The following is a 15,984-nucleotide window of genomic DNA, read 5'->3' on the forward strand; positions in this document are numbered from 1 at the left end:
AGATCCAGGGCTGAAGTGGTTGTATGTAAAGCCACACACGGATGGGAAAGTGGAGCTACTGTCCATACCAGGATGTGGTGAAAGCCTTCCATCTGTTCCAGGGGATGTAGAACTGAGTTCTAACTAAGAGGTTTTTGTACCTTTTAAAACCCTTTGCTAATCCAGAGTTGGGTTTGATTTTGATTTTGGTTTTGGTTTTTTTTTTTTTTTGCCAAGAAAACTGTAGTTTAAAATCTTACAGCTTTGGAATCAAATAAATGTTAAACTAAACTGAGTTATTCTAAATTACATTAATTTCAGTTATAAAAAGAAAGCAAAATCTCCATAGTATGATGAGCCAGTTGAATTAAAATTTAGTAATATGTGCTCAGATTTTTATTGTAAAGCTGTAAATGAGCTTCTTTGTGTGTCTCCTTGCATTTCCTTCTCTTTCCAAAGGCACATTGCAAAAAGATTTAATGCAACTAATGGTAAATACAACCCAAGTGTCAACCAGGGAGGTGTTCCCAGCGTCTCTTTCTTTCTATAATAATTATGGAGCACAAGAAATTTAAGCAGAGAGATTTAAAAGCAGAGACACTAGTAGAGAGCAGATACAGGAACTTTCACTGCAAACCTGCACTGATGGATATTAGTGCAATAAACTCAGTGCAGCATTAAACCATCCCTGACCTCCTGTTGCTGCAGAGCAGCAACTGGGAGTTGTGCTGCATTGCTGGGACTTGCAGAGTCTTTTTAGAAAGGCTGCTGGCATGACCAGCAGGTTTCCTGCAGGATTTGATCAGAGAGCAGCAGCCCGCAGTGACCAGCCCCGTGGCCCGGCTGGGGCAGCAGGCCAGTCTGCAGTGGTGACCGATGGCACGGAACGGGGTCAGAATGTCCTTGCCACACTCTGGGGACCCTGATTAAAACCTGCTTTCCTCTCCTGACCTAGGCTGCCCTTGGGTGGGACAGACAATCCTTCAGGCTGCACTTTTTTCCAGCTGCGTGCAGAGATCATTAGCACAGCAGGAAAGGAAAGGCAGGAGCTGCCACATCAGATCAGTTCAGATCAGATCAGTGTTCCACCACGTCCTGCATCACAGCCCAGTGCACAGCCCTTTCCAGAGGCTTTGGGGGAAGGTGACAGAGGCCGTCTTGTTGGAATGCTGTGGAGTGAAGTTTACAGAAGGAAAATGTGGCTGGCGCATCAGCTTCCTCCCTCCAACCAGAAAAATAAAGAATTTATTGTGTTTAGGGTCACAGCTGCTGAGGCAGAAGGGAGTGAAGATAAAATCCTGAGTTCTGTGATCAGTACCAGAGGGAAGAGGCAGGGAAGGGTATTCTCTTTCTCTGTTGTAACTCTTGCTGGTTCCAGTAGTATGAGATTACAGCAACAACATCCTCATGAGGGCAAACACAGCAACAAATATTCACAGCACCATGTTCTAAAGCCAAGGTTTAAAACTAATGGGAATCCAAACTCCCGCTTTCCAATGTTTAAAGCTACAGTTTTCCAAGCAGACAGAATTTGTGCCATTTGACTCAGCCTTCTTCAGGAGCTAAAAGTTTAATACCCAGCTAGGGATCCATCCAGAATTTTGGGTGGCCTTGAAAGACATGACTCTCCAGATCATGTCTTTCATAGGCACCTGCGGCTAGGAGGCCAGCAAAGTGGTTCCTTACAGTGGATAGAAAGAAGCAACTGAACTTCAGAAGAAAAAAGTAATTTAATTAAAACTGCATATGTAAATCTCTTACCTGAACTGAAAGTTTGGTCCAATCTAGAGAAAAGGAAAACCAGTATTTAACACTAATTAGAATGGCTATGATCCATGATTCATGTCCCCAGAGAAGATTATACTAATGCAAATAAGCTTTAAAACCAGCATTTAGCAAGATTCCTAGCAACACAATTTTGCAGTTCCTCCCAGCATTAGCAGTGCACATAAAAGCCATGTGTTGTGATAAAGTCTTAAATCAGGGGAAAACAGAAACAACCCAGCCCCAAACCAAACAAACCTCTCCATGATGCGCTAAGAGCAAGAAATTCCACACAGTCTGGTTTTCACATCCCTTGTCACCAGACACTGAAAGCAGTGACACCAAGTGACTGCCAGCATTAACCTTTCCTTGGAATTCTGCTCCCTCTCCCTGCAAGGCCCTGGCAGAGTTTTACTGATTTTGTTGGCTCTCTCCAGCAAAATCACACAGGATTTTATTCCTTGCAAAAATGTCCTGGGGACATTTGCAGGGCAAGGACTGTGTGAGGCTGGGGAGTTGGGGCGAGCATTGAACTCTGACTGGTTCATCACACCAGGCTGGAGAAGAGAAACTGACCCTAGAATTTTGAAGAATTTGGGAGTGGGCGGGTGGATCTTGCCACTGATGGGGTCCCACAAGAAGTGTGGGTGAGGGGAATGCACAGGGACATCCCAGCTGACTCTCCTCCAGGGAGCGCCTCCAAAAATCCAGTGAATTCCTCAGAATCCTTGTCCCCCGCCCTTTAACCCCCATCCACTGTCTCCAGGGAAACAAACCCAAATCTGTCTGGTTTTTTTGCAAAATTAATGAGAGAAGTCCCAGCTGAAGATTCTGGAGAAGTTCAAGCCCTGCTCCTGGACCAAAAAAAAACTACAAACAACTTTAAAGAGCTTGAAAAAACCCATAGGGAACTGGGAAAATGAGGTTTCTTAAAATACAAGCAAATTAAGGTGTTTTCTTTTAGAAAAAAATAAGAAGATAAAAGGAGAGCAATAATAAGGAATTTTCTTGCAAAAAATACTTTTAAATTTCCAGGTAAGTAAGGAACAAGATTTTTTTTTCCCTTAAAATAAAGAGAATAAAAGCTTTTTTCCCTTTAAAAATCCCTAAACCCAAAGATATTAACTTCTTTTTAGAAGAAAAAAGAAACCACACTTAAAATGTTGGTGGTTTAAAGGGTTCTTTTTCCTCCAAAAAGTAGAATTCCTGCATATAAGGACTTCTTCTTTCTTCCAGGAAAGAAAGGCCAAAGTACATGATAAAGATTTTTCTTAGCCTCACAATAACAAAAAAGAGTCCTCAAAATCCCAAATAAACAGGGATAATGTATTTTCTTCCTGATGATAAAAAAAAAAAAAGGAGATAAAGGATCTATAATTAAAAATAATTTTTAAAGGACTTCTTTATTTTAAAAAAATTAAATCAGGGGATGAAAGTTGAAAGCTTGGAAAGGGGCAAAAACTTCACATAGGGTGAGGAGGGATCCAGAGGTGTCTTCAGAACCCCAAAATTTTTCCAAAAAAGTCTTAACTATGCTTAAAAAGATACATCTGGAGGAGTCCAAAATCCCCAGCACGTGATAAAATCCTCAACACGTGACTGAATTTCTCTTTCTTAAGAATCCTGGGAGAGCTCAGAGAGATTGTAGGGGTGGAAAGTTGGCAAATTACATGTTCAGTATTTTTTGTTTTGATAAAAAAAGGAACACGACGAAGTGAAAGCCAGCATTTGGGGGTGTTCGAGCTCATTTTCAGGCTGCAGGTCTTCACTTCATTGAAATCCAGGTGAGGGGATTTTTATTCTGGTGGGATTTTGGTCATTCCTTGGAATATTTTCTCTTTAAAGTCCTGGTTTTACATGTACTTAAGGAAGATTTGGGCCTTTATATCACTGAAAAATGCATGAAAAAATGTAAACAATCCTCATTTTTTACAGAAAAAAAGGCAAAAAAATCCTGAATTTGGGCACAGAAGGGTGAAAATTTCTTCATTCACACAAATAGCAAAAACTGAAGATTCAGTTAAATAAAAAAATTAATAAAAATAAAAAATAGAAGATAAAGAAAAATAGCATTCACCTAAGAACTCCATTAAATAAAAAGGCAATGCATTTAGAATTAAAAATTGAAATTAAATTAAATAATGTTCACTTATGTAAAATCTTTTTTTACAATTGAATCATAGTAAATTAAATTTTAAAAATTAAATTAAATTTTAAAATCTCCTGAATCAAATTAAATAATTTCTTAAAAATGTACTATAATTAAATAAAAAAACAACTTTTCAAATACTTAAATTCTTTTTAAAAATTGGTAAAACACCACATATGCACAAAGCCCTCCACACAAAATTCCTGGACTAAGTGTGTGTTTGGTGTTTTGTCTCTGAAACTTCATTTTACTGCATCCTCTCTTTTGGGGAGGGTTGCTGGTTTGCTTGTTTGGATGTATTTATAGTTTCTTTTTAAGTTTTTTGGGTTTTTTTTACAGTTATTTTAGGGTTGAGGATGTCACCCTCTAGTATTTTCTTCCTCCTGATTTTAGGTAAATATTGTTTCTGAAAAGTGTTGTCATTTTCATCCCTGCTGGAAAAATGATTGATCAACTCATTTTCCCTCCTATTTCTTCTCCAGGTTCCATGGTGGACACCAAAACCTCATCTGAAAAAGGTGAATTTTGGGGGCTTAGCCCTAAAAAGCATTATTTCCACCTAAATCAGACTTTCTCCCACCCACATCATACCATTTTCCTGCTATTCTCCCAAAATCCATGTGTTTCCCATGTAATTCCACTGGGGTCATTCCCTTTCACCCCAGTTTCACCATGAAAACCCAGGAGAAGAGACATCCATTTTTAGGTAACCATGGGAACCATGGGAACCCCAAATTTGGTGGGATACACCCCAAAATCCATGTAATTGGGTGGGAATTTGGGGGCAGATCCCAAATCCTGATTTTCCCAAATCCTGATTTTCCCACAGGATCTCTGCTCTATCCCTATGGACCACATCAGGGGGATAAAACCAACCCCAAACTCGATGATGGGACATCTGAGGCAATCACCCTTTCTATTCCCTTCACCTTCTATGGCAAAACCCACCAAACTGCATTTGTAGGTCACCCCAAATTCCATATTTTGGGGAATTTCCTCCATTTTTCCAAATTTCCCCTCCATTTCTACCTAATTTTTCACTGGTGTGTATGTGTGTGTGTGCACCCCCAAAATCAACCCTTCTTAAATTGATAGTGGGTTTCAACCTTGGACATGGAAACATCTTCAGATGGGTGGGGGATCTTGAGGGGCTGGTGGTATTGGGGTGGGGGTGGGGGGGGGGGGGGGTGGAGGGGCTTGGAAGGTTCTGAGGATGGTGGGTGATGGTGTGGTCCTTCATGGTCATATGGCTGGGGGGTCTTGGAGTAGTTGGTTGGTTTTGGGTGGTCCCCCACAGGGTGGATCTTGGGGTGTGTAGTGGGCATTGTGGGACCACATGGATGGTGGATTTTGTGAGGGTCCTTCATGGGTGGGTCTCAGGGAGATTTGTGGGGTTTGTGGGGTCCTGGGGGTGGTGGGTCTTGGGAGGGTCCTGGGGGTAGTTGCTGTTAAGGGGTGCTATGGATCTGATATTTGGGGAGGTCCTGTGGGTGGTGTGTCTTGGGAAGTTGATGGATCTGGAGGGGTTCTTTAAGTGCTGGGGGGTCCTGTGGATGAGGGTTCCTACGGTTGGTGGGTCTTGGGGGAGTCCTGTGGGTGATGGATCTTGGGGTGTTGATAGGTGTTGGGGCTCCCTGTGGGTAGTGGTTCTAGACACACTTGTAGTGTCCATCTTGAGGACTCCAAAATCCAAGTCAAGGTGTTGCACCCACCTGCTCCTGGTGTCACCTCCAGGTGAACAACAATGGGGTGATCTCCTTTGACAAGCCCGTCAGACAATACACCCCCGACCCCTTCCCTCTGGCGGACGGGCGCCCTTTCGTAACTCCCTTCTGGGCAGATGTGGACAACGTGGAGGGTGGGGACATCTTCTACCGCCAGAGCACCGACCCGGCGCTGCTGGGGGACATCAGCCAGCACATCACCCAGTACTTCCCTGAAAGCCCTTTTACTGCCACATGGGCCTTTGTGGCCACCTGGGACCATGTGGCCTACTGGGGCTCCAAATCTGACAAGGTGAGGCCCATGGTCTATGGGGCATGAGGTGGGGCAACTCATTGGCTCTCGTTGACCCACTTGGAGGCCTTGCTGACCAACCTAACTTTGGCTTCCAGAACCCATCCCTGACCTTCATGACTCATCCTTGACGTCTGTGACCTTTCTCCATAGGGCAACACCTTCCAGGCTGTGCTGACCACTGACTCCAAGATGTTCTACATCATCCTCAACTACTGGGACATCCAGTGGACCACAGGGGCAGCGAGTGATGGGGACGCTGAAACAGGACTTGGGGGCACCCCAGCACATGTAGGTGGGGAGGGTGGAGGAGGAGGTTGAGGTTGTCCCACTCCATGTTCTGAGGATGATGATGATGAAGATCAGGGATTGGCCCATCCTATTTCCTGGGGATGATCATGATCATGATGAAGGTCCAGGATTGGCCCACACCATTTTTGAGAAGGTCAAGTGGCCCTGTCCCATCTTCTGGAGAGGATGATGATGGAGGTCAGAGGCTGGCCCATCCCAAATATTGGAGATGATAATGATGATAGTGTTGATGATGATGGTGATGATGATGATTGATGATGATGATGATGGTGATTGATGATGATGATGATGATGGTGAAGACAGGAGGTTGTCCACCCTTCTTCTGGGGATGATCACCATAGTGATGGTCATGGTTTGGTACATATAATTTCTGGGTATATACACCAAGTATGTTCGCATCCTGAAATAATTTTAGGGGCCCACTAACTCTTTGGGTGGGGTGAGCCCTCCTAGATTCCCCCCACCCCCTCCAATTTTCCAGGCGGGATTCAATAGCGGTGATGACACCAACTTCTACAACATCCCTGGATCCCAAACCGATGCCATCATCAACATCACCACCACCTCCAACGTCAAGGTCCCGGGACGCTGGGTCTTTAGGGTAGATGACTTCCAGGCCCCAGATGCGGATCCTCCCCAGCTGGACAACAACTGCTGGTTGTAAGTTGGAGGAGAAAATTGGGAATTCTGAGGAAAAGTGGAATTTGGGGGGTAAATTCAGGAATGAGGGGGGAAAAGTTGGGATTTGGGGCAATAATTTGTGACTGTGTGAAGGCCACTGTGAATTTAGGGGGAGACAGGATTTGTTGGAGAAAATTAGGAAACTGGGGGGAACCGTGGGAATCTTGCTTGGAATATTGAGAGTTCAGGGTCATTAGGAACTGGAGGAAATTGGGCATTTGGGGAACAATTGGAAGTTTGTTGGAGAAAGGTGGGAATTTTCTGGGATAATTTGTGAGGAAAATTTGGATTTCTGAGGGGAATATTTTTGGGGGTATTGGGGATTTGGTGGAAAGTGGCTCTACCTCTTGGGCTGTTGATATCTCCTCTAGGTGAATTGAAGGGAGTGTGGCAGAGGGACATCACCACTGCCACTGTTATCACCAATGAAGTCACTATGCAGGTCAAGATCATGCCAGCTTCTAGCAGAGCAATAAAATTTCAGCTAAGACATTGCAGTGTCCCTGTCCTTGTCATTGTCATGGCACCCATGGTCATGTCATCACACTTATGTCACCATCACCCTCATTGTTCCCACAGTTACAGGGGATCTGAGGGGTTTTGGGGTGAAATGTGACAGAATTAATAAAATTTGCCTTTTTGGGTGGTAATTTCTGGGGTCTTGTGCAATATGAAGTCATGGGGCAGCAGTACACAGGAGACACAATCCACAACAAACAGCTTGGCACACACCCCCAAAATGCTGCACCTGCAACACACTTGGACATCACAAGACACACAAAACATACAAGATACGACTTTACCCCTCCCCACCCTTGACTCCTCACAGAACCACAGAAACATTAAGGCTGGAAGAGAACTCCAAGAGCCTCAAATCCAACCTTTGACTGAACACCCCATGTCAAGCAGACCATGGCACTGAGTGCTATGTCCAGATGTTTTTTGAACACTCCAGGGATGGTAATTACACCACCTCCCTGAGCAGGCCATTCCAATGCCCAATGACCCTTTCTGTGAAGAAATTCTTCCTGATGTCCAGCCTGAACCTCCCCTGGCACAGCTTGAGACCATTTCCTTTTGTCCTGCTGCTGGTTGCCTGGGAGAAAAGATTCACTCCCACCTGGCAGCAACCTCTCTTCTAGGTAATTGTAGAAAGTGATAAAGTCATCCCTAATCATCCTTTTACCTAGGCTGAGCCCCCCTAAGCTCCCTCAGCTGCTCCTGATTCTCCAGACCCTTCCCCAGCTCTGTTCCGTTCTCTGGACATCCTCGAGCCCTTCAGTGTCTTTTTCCCATGAGGGACCCAAAACTGTCCCCAGAATTTGAGGTGTGGCCTCAGTAGTGCCCAGCACAGGGGACAGTCACTGCCCTGCTCCTGCTGCCACACCATGGCTGGCACAGCCCAGGTGCCATTGCCTTCCTGGCCACCTGGAGCACCTGGCTCAGGTTTTGCTGCTGTCATGAGCACCCCCAGGACCTTTTATAATGAGCAGCTTCCCAACCACTGTGCCCCAGCCTGGAACTGCAGAGGTTCTTGTGAAGGGCAGGACCTGGCATTTCCCCTTGGAGCACCTCATGCCATGGGCCTGGTGATCCCATCAATTCCTCAATCCACAAAATGCTGGGGGTTTTTTATTCCATCCCTTCCTCCCCTTCCCTTTTTTCCCTTTTCCCCTCTTTTTTTGCCCAAACTACACCCTCTATTTCTCAAAAAATTACACTATATTTGCTCCATCACCTCCTAGTCATTGTGTAATAATTTAAACCACATTGGGCAAAAAACCTCGATATCTGGTAATGCCAATTTTTGACATCAGTTTTAACAAAAAACCCCCTGTTTTTCTCTCTGTTTTCACCTTTTCTGGCCAAAAATTATCTCACGTCATTGGGTGGGGTGATCCCCTGGGGGTGCCTGGATTAGTCATTTTCTTTCCCCCTTTTCTGCCAAAATTAAAAAATAATTGAGGGAGGAGCCAAATCTCCCAGATTTGGGATTGTGTTTTCTTCACAGCTTTGGGGATAAAACGGAGCTCTTTGGGGATACAGAGCTAAGCTGGGGATCAAACAGGGCCCAAGGCAGGTAAGGGAAAATGCAGATCTAATAACTTTGATTATTTTTTTGGCAGGAAAGATTTTCCCTAAAGTGGGAAAATCCATCTGAAGACTCCTAAAGTTCCCCCCTTTCCCCACCTCCACCCCCCCCTTCCCCTGCCACCCCAGCCCTGGGTCTGGTCCTGGGAGCAGTGGGATTGGAAGATCTATGAAGGAATTAGGGGAGAAAAGGGCAGGATAGGGGTTTGGAAGGGAATGAGAGAGGGGGAGAAGGAAGGAAAGGAAGAAGAGAGAAGAAAAGGGAAAAAGAAGGAGGAAAGGAAAAAGAGGGAGGAAAGGGAAATTGGGGAAAGAAGAGAGGAAAAGAACAAAAAATGGGCAAGAGTGGGATAAGGGGAAAAAGGAAAAAAAGGGGAGAAAAAGGAAAAAAGGGGAGGAAAGGAAAACCAGGGAAAGAAGGCAGGAAAGTAGGGGAAAATATGGAAAAGGGAGAATAAGCAGGAAAAAAGGGAAAAGAGTGAGGCAAGAGAAAAGGGGGTAGAAAAAGGAAACAAGGGAGGGTGAAGAAAAGAAAAATTAAGGAAGTGGAGGAGAAAAAGGGAAAAGGGGCAGGAAAGGATAAAAAGGTAAGAAAATTTTAAAAGTGGAGTAAAGGAGTAAAAAGGGGGAAAAGGGATAAAAAAGGGAAAAAAGGTAAAGAGATGGAAAAGCCAAAAGAGGATTTGGATGGAAAAATTGAATCTGGGGAAAAGAGGAGAAACTGGAAAAATGAAACAAAAGAAAGAATGGGGAAAATAAGGGAAAAATAAAATTACAAAAAATAGGAATAGGAAAAAGGAAAAGGGAGGTAAAGGGGAAAGAAAAAAAAAGAGGAAAAGGGAAAAGAGATGGAAAGGTACCTGGGATGGTGGGGGAAGACATGTGGAAAAGCCTCCCCAAAAGCCAATTTTTGCACCAGGTGGAATAAAATTCACATTTTTGAGTAAATGAAATTGAAGTAGTGAATTTGAGGATGGCTTGAATGAGAACAGATTTTGGGGACAAATTCAGTACAACACTGTTTTTTGGGATGAGTACAAGGATGAAACAGATTTTGGGGATTTGTGTATTTTATATAAAGAAATGGTGAATTTGGGGAAAATTCTAGTGAAATTTCAAAAAATATGAGAATTTGACTGTTTTTTCACCTTTTTCACCCAGAGCATCATGGATCACAGCTTGGGAAAAGCAGATGTGCTGAGATGGTTTTGGAATGTTATGTTCTGGGGTAAGTGAAACAGGTTGGAGAGAGGCCCCAAAAGCTATAAAATTTTCCTGAAATAATGAATTTCCTCAAAATAAGGGTTATCCAGCACAGAAGAAGGATTGCCCAACCCAAAAGCTCCATCTTTTTTCCCAGGGAATTAATTGGGATTTCATGATTGTTCAAATGGTTTATTCCAGTGAATGATAATCTAACAGATTAACCTAATTCATTAAATATTTTTTCAGAGTTTACTCTACCAACTGGAGTTTACTCTCCTAACTGGAGAATGAATGTATGAAAAATTAATCAAATCAATGATCAAATTATCATTCCATCAAAGCAGTGATCTAACAAATTAATAGTTCATAATAATAATCAAGTCCATCAAATCTGTAATCCATTAAAGGTATAATCTGTCAGATCAAGGTTTAAATTTTTTCTCCAAAATAATATCCCATCAAATCAAATCCATAGTCCATAAACTCAATAAACTGTCAAATCAAAACCAATGACCCATGTAATTAGCACTTCATCAAATCTATAGTCTGCCCAATAAAACATCCATCAATTTATTAATCCATTGACTCAAAAGTCAATTGGCTCCATAATTTATTGACTCAATATTCCATTAAATCAATGTTTCATCAAATCAATGTTTCATTAAATCATTGGTCTAGCAAATGAAATCAAAGGTCTAGCAGATTGAAGGTCCATCAAGCCAATAATTTATCTAATCATTAACCCATTAAATTAATAATCCATTAATCAATAACCTACCAAATTGATCAAGTTATCAAATCTGTAGTCCACTAAATCAATAATCAAGCAATCAGTGATCCATGAAATCAACTGTCCATCAAACCAATTATCCATCTAACCAAACAAATCTGCATAAAATCTGTAATCCATCAATTTCATAATCTACCAAAACAATAATGAATTGATTACCAATCAATCTATCAGATTACCCACCCCTCTTCTTCCTCCCCCCAGCTCTCCTCCATGCCCCCAGCATCACCTCTGAGATATCACCACCTCACCTGGGTGACGAATTCCTGGTGGCCTTCCTGCAGAATGGTGACCAGCGCACCCTTCGCAGCGACTTCCGCCTCCTCCTCCTCACTGGCCCTTCCCCATCCACCACTGCCACCATATCCATGAAGAGACCCGGATTACGGATGACAGTGCAAGCAGCCTCCAGCCAACCAGTCCTGGTGAAGATCCCACCCCAAGCCGAGATGGTGGGAAGCCAAATTTTTGAAAACGCTGTGGTGGTGAAGACCACTGCCGCTGTCACCGCAGTGATGGTCAATGACAAACTCACAGCAGCTGACTCCGCTGTCGTTATCCCGGTTCACAGGTGGGGGACAGAATACCATGTGGTTACCCCCAACCCTGGCCCCACCCGCAATGCCCAGTTTGTGGTGGCTGCTTGGGATCAACCCACCACAGTCAACATCCACCTCAATGCTGACATCACCTTCCGTGGACGGCTGCATCGACGTGGCTCCACCCTCACCATCCTGCTGGAGCCATTCCAAGCAGCACAGATCCAGAGCGCAGCCGATCTTTCCGGAACGCGGGTGCTGGCGCAGAGACCGGTGGCTGTCTTCACTGGTCACACCTGTGTGGGCAGGTTGACCCGCTGCGATCACGTGGTGGAACAGCTACACCCTATCACCCAGTGGGGAAAATCCTTCCTTGTGCCACCAGTGCCCTTCCAGGGACAATCCAACCTCATCTACATCACCGCTGCCCAACCAACGCGTGTCACAGGTCATGGTGAAGTCACCAAAACCACGCGAGAGATACAACCCAGCCACTCTCTGCTCTATGGCACCCAATCCCCGCAGGGCTTGTTCCTCACTTCCGAAGCTGGTGTCCAGGTTTTTCTCTTGGGCAGTGGTGAGAACAGTGGTGCAGTAACCTTTGAGCCCTTTTTTGTCAGCATCCCAGACATAACCGGTTACTGCAACTCCTACAGTGCTGTTGCACTGGAGGGATATGACAACCGCATCCTCCTAGTGGCCAAGACAGCAGAAACTTCTGGAATACTGCTGAACAAGAGGCCATTAGGGAGTGTGGCATGGCAGCAGATACCTGGGACAGAATATTCATGGGTTGGGATAAATTTGGGAAGTGGATTTGGAATCCATCGTGTGGAGCATGAGACAGCGGCCTTTGGGGTGTGGAACGTTGGGATGGGACAGGGGAAGCGCTATGGAACAGAGGGAGCTTGCGACAGTGGTGAGTGGAGGTGGAATTTGATATCTATATAAATGATATAGAATTACATAGATATGAACAACAGATAATTAATATAATTAAATTTTATACATATTTAATATTTAATATAATTGAATTTATGTTAAATTATATGTAATCATACAAATGACAAACACCTATTAAATAAAAATAATAGCATTACATAATAATATTATTGTATTGTAATAATATATAACATTACACGATAATATATAATATTATAATAGCAATATTTAAAAAAATACTAATACACAAATATATAGGAATAATAGTAAAAAACCTAAAAGTAATATGTTAAATAGATGAATAAGAATCAATGGAGAAATACATAAATAATACATAAAAATCCCTATCTATAAATATAAACATATTATAAATATTAAATATTAAAGTCTAGAGACAAATACAATATATATATATGAGATAACATGTCTGTGACAAATTTACATTTACACATTATTTAGAATCAGATATATTTATTATATTTTTAGTAATTCTGTATGATGGAAATACATAAGCATTATGTGGACAAATAATTCATATCTAAACAAACGTAGAGATAATATATATATTTATAAATAATATAGCAAAACTTATGTGTAATTACAAATCAGATACAAAAACATGCAAAATATAAAACAAATATATACTTAGACGTATCAATAATATAATCAATTAATAGAATTTAACCCTCTGTCACTAACAAACCCACAGACCCCTGCTGGCAGGTGCAGTGCCGGGATAAGGAGAGCTGTCACCTGGACAAGGGCACACCCTCCTGCCGCCATGACTACCTGGGCACCTGCACAGGCTCCCCATCCCTGCAGTACCACACCTTTGATGGGGCCTCCGTGTCCCCCCGTGGTGGCTGCAGGTACACCCTGGCCAGGTACTGCGGGGCTGACCCCACCCTGGAGCCCTTCACCGTGGAGGAGCAGCGGAGCCAGGATCAATCCAAGAAGCCATTGGCCAATGTCTTCGTCTACGCCTACAATATCTCCATCCATGCTGGTGAGGACAAGCCCGTCCAGGTGAGTTTCAGATCCATCATTCCAATAAAATCATTTGGTCCAAGTGGATTAAAATTTCTGGGTGAGTTTGAACTTCAAAAAACAAGGAAAAATATCAAAAAAAGTGTGAGAGGGTAAATCATTGAAATATTATGTTCACCTTAAAAAATAAGCAGAACTGCCACACCTGTGGAATTTGGGGAATTTTTTCCATTCCAAATCAATTTTCCAGGTGAAATGTGTTTTTTCTCCAATCCTGGTCTCCATACAAACAAGATTAGCTCAGAAGATGTAGAAAATTATTCAGATTTGGAGTTTGAGCTTTTCTTGGTGTGAAGTAGGGCAAAAATTCTGGTTTATAAGGCAAATTGATTATTCATAAAATTATTTCTCCCTTTGTACATATGTCCTTTTCATGGGATTGGGAACCACCTGCTGCGGTTTAACCTTCCTCCTCATTTTCCCACCCCACAAGGTTAACAACAAACCCACCAATCTTCCAGCCGTCCTGGAAGAGGGAAAAGTCCAGATTTTCCAAAATGAAGGTCGTACCATCCTCCAGACAGATTTTGGGCTGCAGGTGACCTATGATGAGGACCAGGTTATCATGGTGGCAGTGCCCAGCAGCTATTTTGGGGCCAGCTGTGGCCTCTGTGGCAACTTCAATGAGGATACAGATGATGAAGCCATGGTTCCCAATGGTATTCCTGGTGAAGGTGGTGAGGACTGGGCAGAAAGCTGGAGAGATCCTTCATGCCAGGAAGATTGTGGAGACCAGGAGATTGCACAGGGCATGGAGGGGTGTGGTGAGTTCATATGGGGGTCTGTGATGATCTTGGGGAAGGGAGAAGAGGATCCATGTGAGAACTCAGCTGTGGGTATTAGACTAGAGCAATGGTGGTAGACATCAACACAATCAATGTGTCTTTTCACCCCAAAACATCCCACAATCCACCTACCTACCTAATCTGACCCCAGGTGTCCATAACACATGGAATTATACCAGCATTTTCCTTGAAGGCCACACCTGCTTGGTGTCTCATTGACTCCACAACACTTACAGGCATGAACAAAACCAGTGGGGAGAGAATGACCCCAAAATCTACCTGATCTCACTCCTGCTGCCCAAAAACCAGGGAATTGTGCTAAGATTTTTCCTGAGGGTTGTCCCTGTGGGGTGCATCTTGAACTCCAGTTTGATTTAGGTGTCAATGTACCCAACACCTCCATTACAGGGAAGGCTTGCATTGGTTGGTTCTCCCTAAAATACTTCTAAGCCCTCTTGATTTGATTTCAGGTGTCCACAACACATGGAATTCCACTGGGGCTTTCCTGAGGACCATCCCTCTATGATATCTCACAAACTCTTAAATCCCTTGTAGGCATCAAGGCAACCACCAACCCCAGCACCACCCTCTCTGCTTGTTTCCACAACAATCGCTCCTACAAGCTCCACGAGGAATTCTGGGAAGATGGGAGCTGCCAGAAGCGGTGCCGGTGTGAGGGTTCAGGGACAGTGACTTGCAAGCCAGGGGGATGCAGATCCCATGAGAAGTGTGTCATGGTTAATGGCATCGCCAGGTGTACACCCAACAATCACTACACCTGCATCGGGACGGGTGACCCGCACTACACCACCTTTGATGGGGTGAGGTTTGACTTCCAAGGCTCCTGCATCTACCAGTTTGCTGCTCTGTGCACCCCCAAGCCCACCCTGGTCCCCTTCAATGTCACCGTGGAAAACAACCACCGTGGCAGCCGTGCCGTGTCCTTCACCAAGACCGTCAACCTGGAGGTCTATGGCACCATCATCAGCATGAGCCAGGAGCACCCACGCAAGGTCAAGGTGGGCAACCCCTCAAGGAATCCCTTTCATCCCCAAATTATCTCATAGTCCCCTTTTTTTCCATTCTAATTACCTTTTCCCCCCCCAAGTCTTATTTTTTCCCCCAAATTAACCTTTTTTAATGCCAAATTCTCAATTCTCCATTTTCTCCCAGATTCCCCATTTTTTTCACCCAAATCTCCCTCTAATTCTTCAAATGTCCTTTATTTCCCCAAATATGTTTTTTTCACCAAATATCCCTTTTCACCCTTGGACTCCCCCTTTTCTCTCAAATTGCTCTTAATTTTGCCCCAATTTCCCCTTTCCCCCAAAAATTCCACAATTTCCCCTCAAAATTGTTCTTTTTTCCTGCAAAATCCCCTTTTCACCAAAGTTTCATTTTCTCCCCTAAAATGCCTCTTTGTCTGCAAATTCTCCTCTTTTTCTGATCAAGTACCCTTCTTTTCACTCAAATCCCCCTTCTATCTCTCAAATACTTTTTCCCCCAAAATCACCTCTTTCCTCTAAAAATCCTATTTTCTCAATCCTCTTAGTTCCCCCAAATCACCTAGTTTCCCTGAAATTCCATTTTGTCTCCCATGCTTTCCCTTTTTTTCCCAATAACTCCTCCTTTCCCCTCTAAATCCAACTTTTTGTTGCAATTTCCCTCTTTTTCTACCAATT

The 15,984-nt window shown here is 43.6% G+C and overlaps 1 protein-coding gene across 1 annotated transcript; it reads left to right on the forward strand.

The window, feature by feature from the left end:
- The first annotated feature begins 3,412 nt into the window (after positions 1-3,412).
- Positions 3,413-7,394, forward strand: LOC118698970 (sushi, nidogen and EGF-like domain-containing protein 1). The gene is made up of 8 exons (XM_036402529.1): positions 3,413-3,527; positions 4,232-4,285; positions 4,375-4,410; positions 4,722-4,852; positions 5,627-5,908; positions 6,062-6,199; positions 6,703-6,881; positions 7,274-7,394. The coding sequence occupies exons 2-8, from the start codon at positions 4,249-4,251 to the stop codon at positions 7,275-7,277; spliced, it is 807 nt and encodes a 268-aa protein (XP_036258422.1). The 5' UTR covers positions 3,413-3,527; positions 4,232-4,248; the 3' UTR covers positions 7,278-7,394.
- Positions 7,395-15,984: the final 8,590 nt, after the last annotated feature.

This window comes from Molothrus ater, assembly GCF_012460135.2.
Source record: "Molothrus ater isolate BHLD 08-10-18 breed brown headed cowbird chromosome Z unlocalized genomic scaffold, BPBGC_Mater_1.1 matZ_random_MA36, whole genome shotgun sequence".
Lineage (NCBI taxonomy): Eukaryota > Metazoa > Chordata > Aves > Passeriformes > Icteridae > Molothrus > Molothrus ater.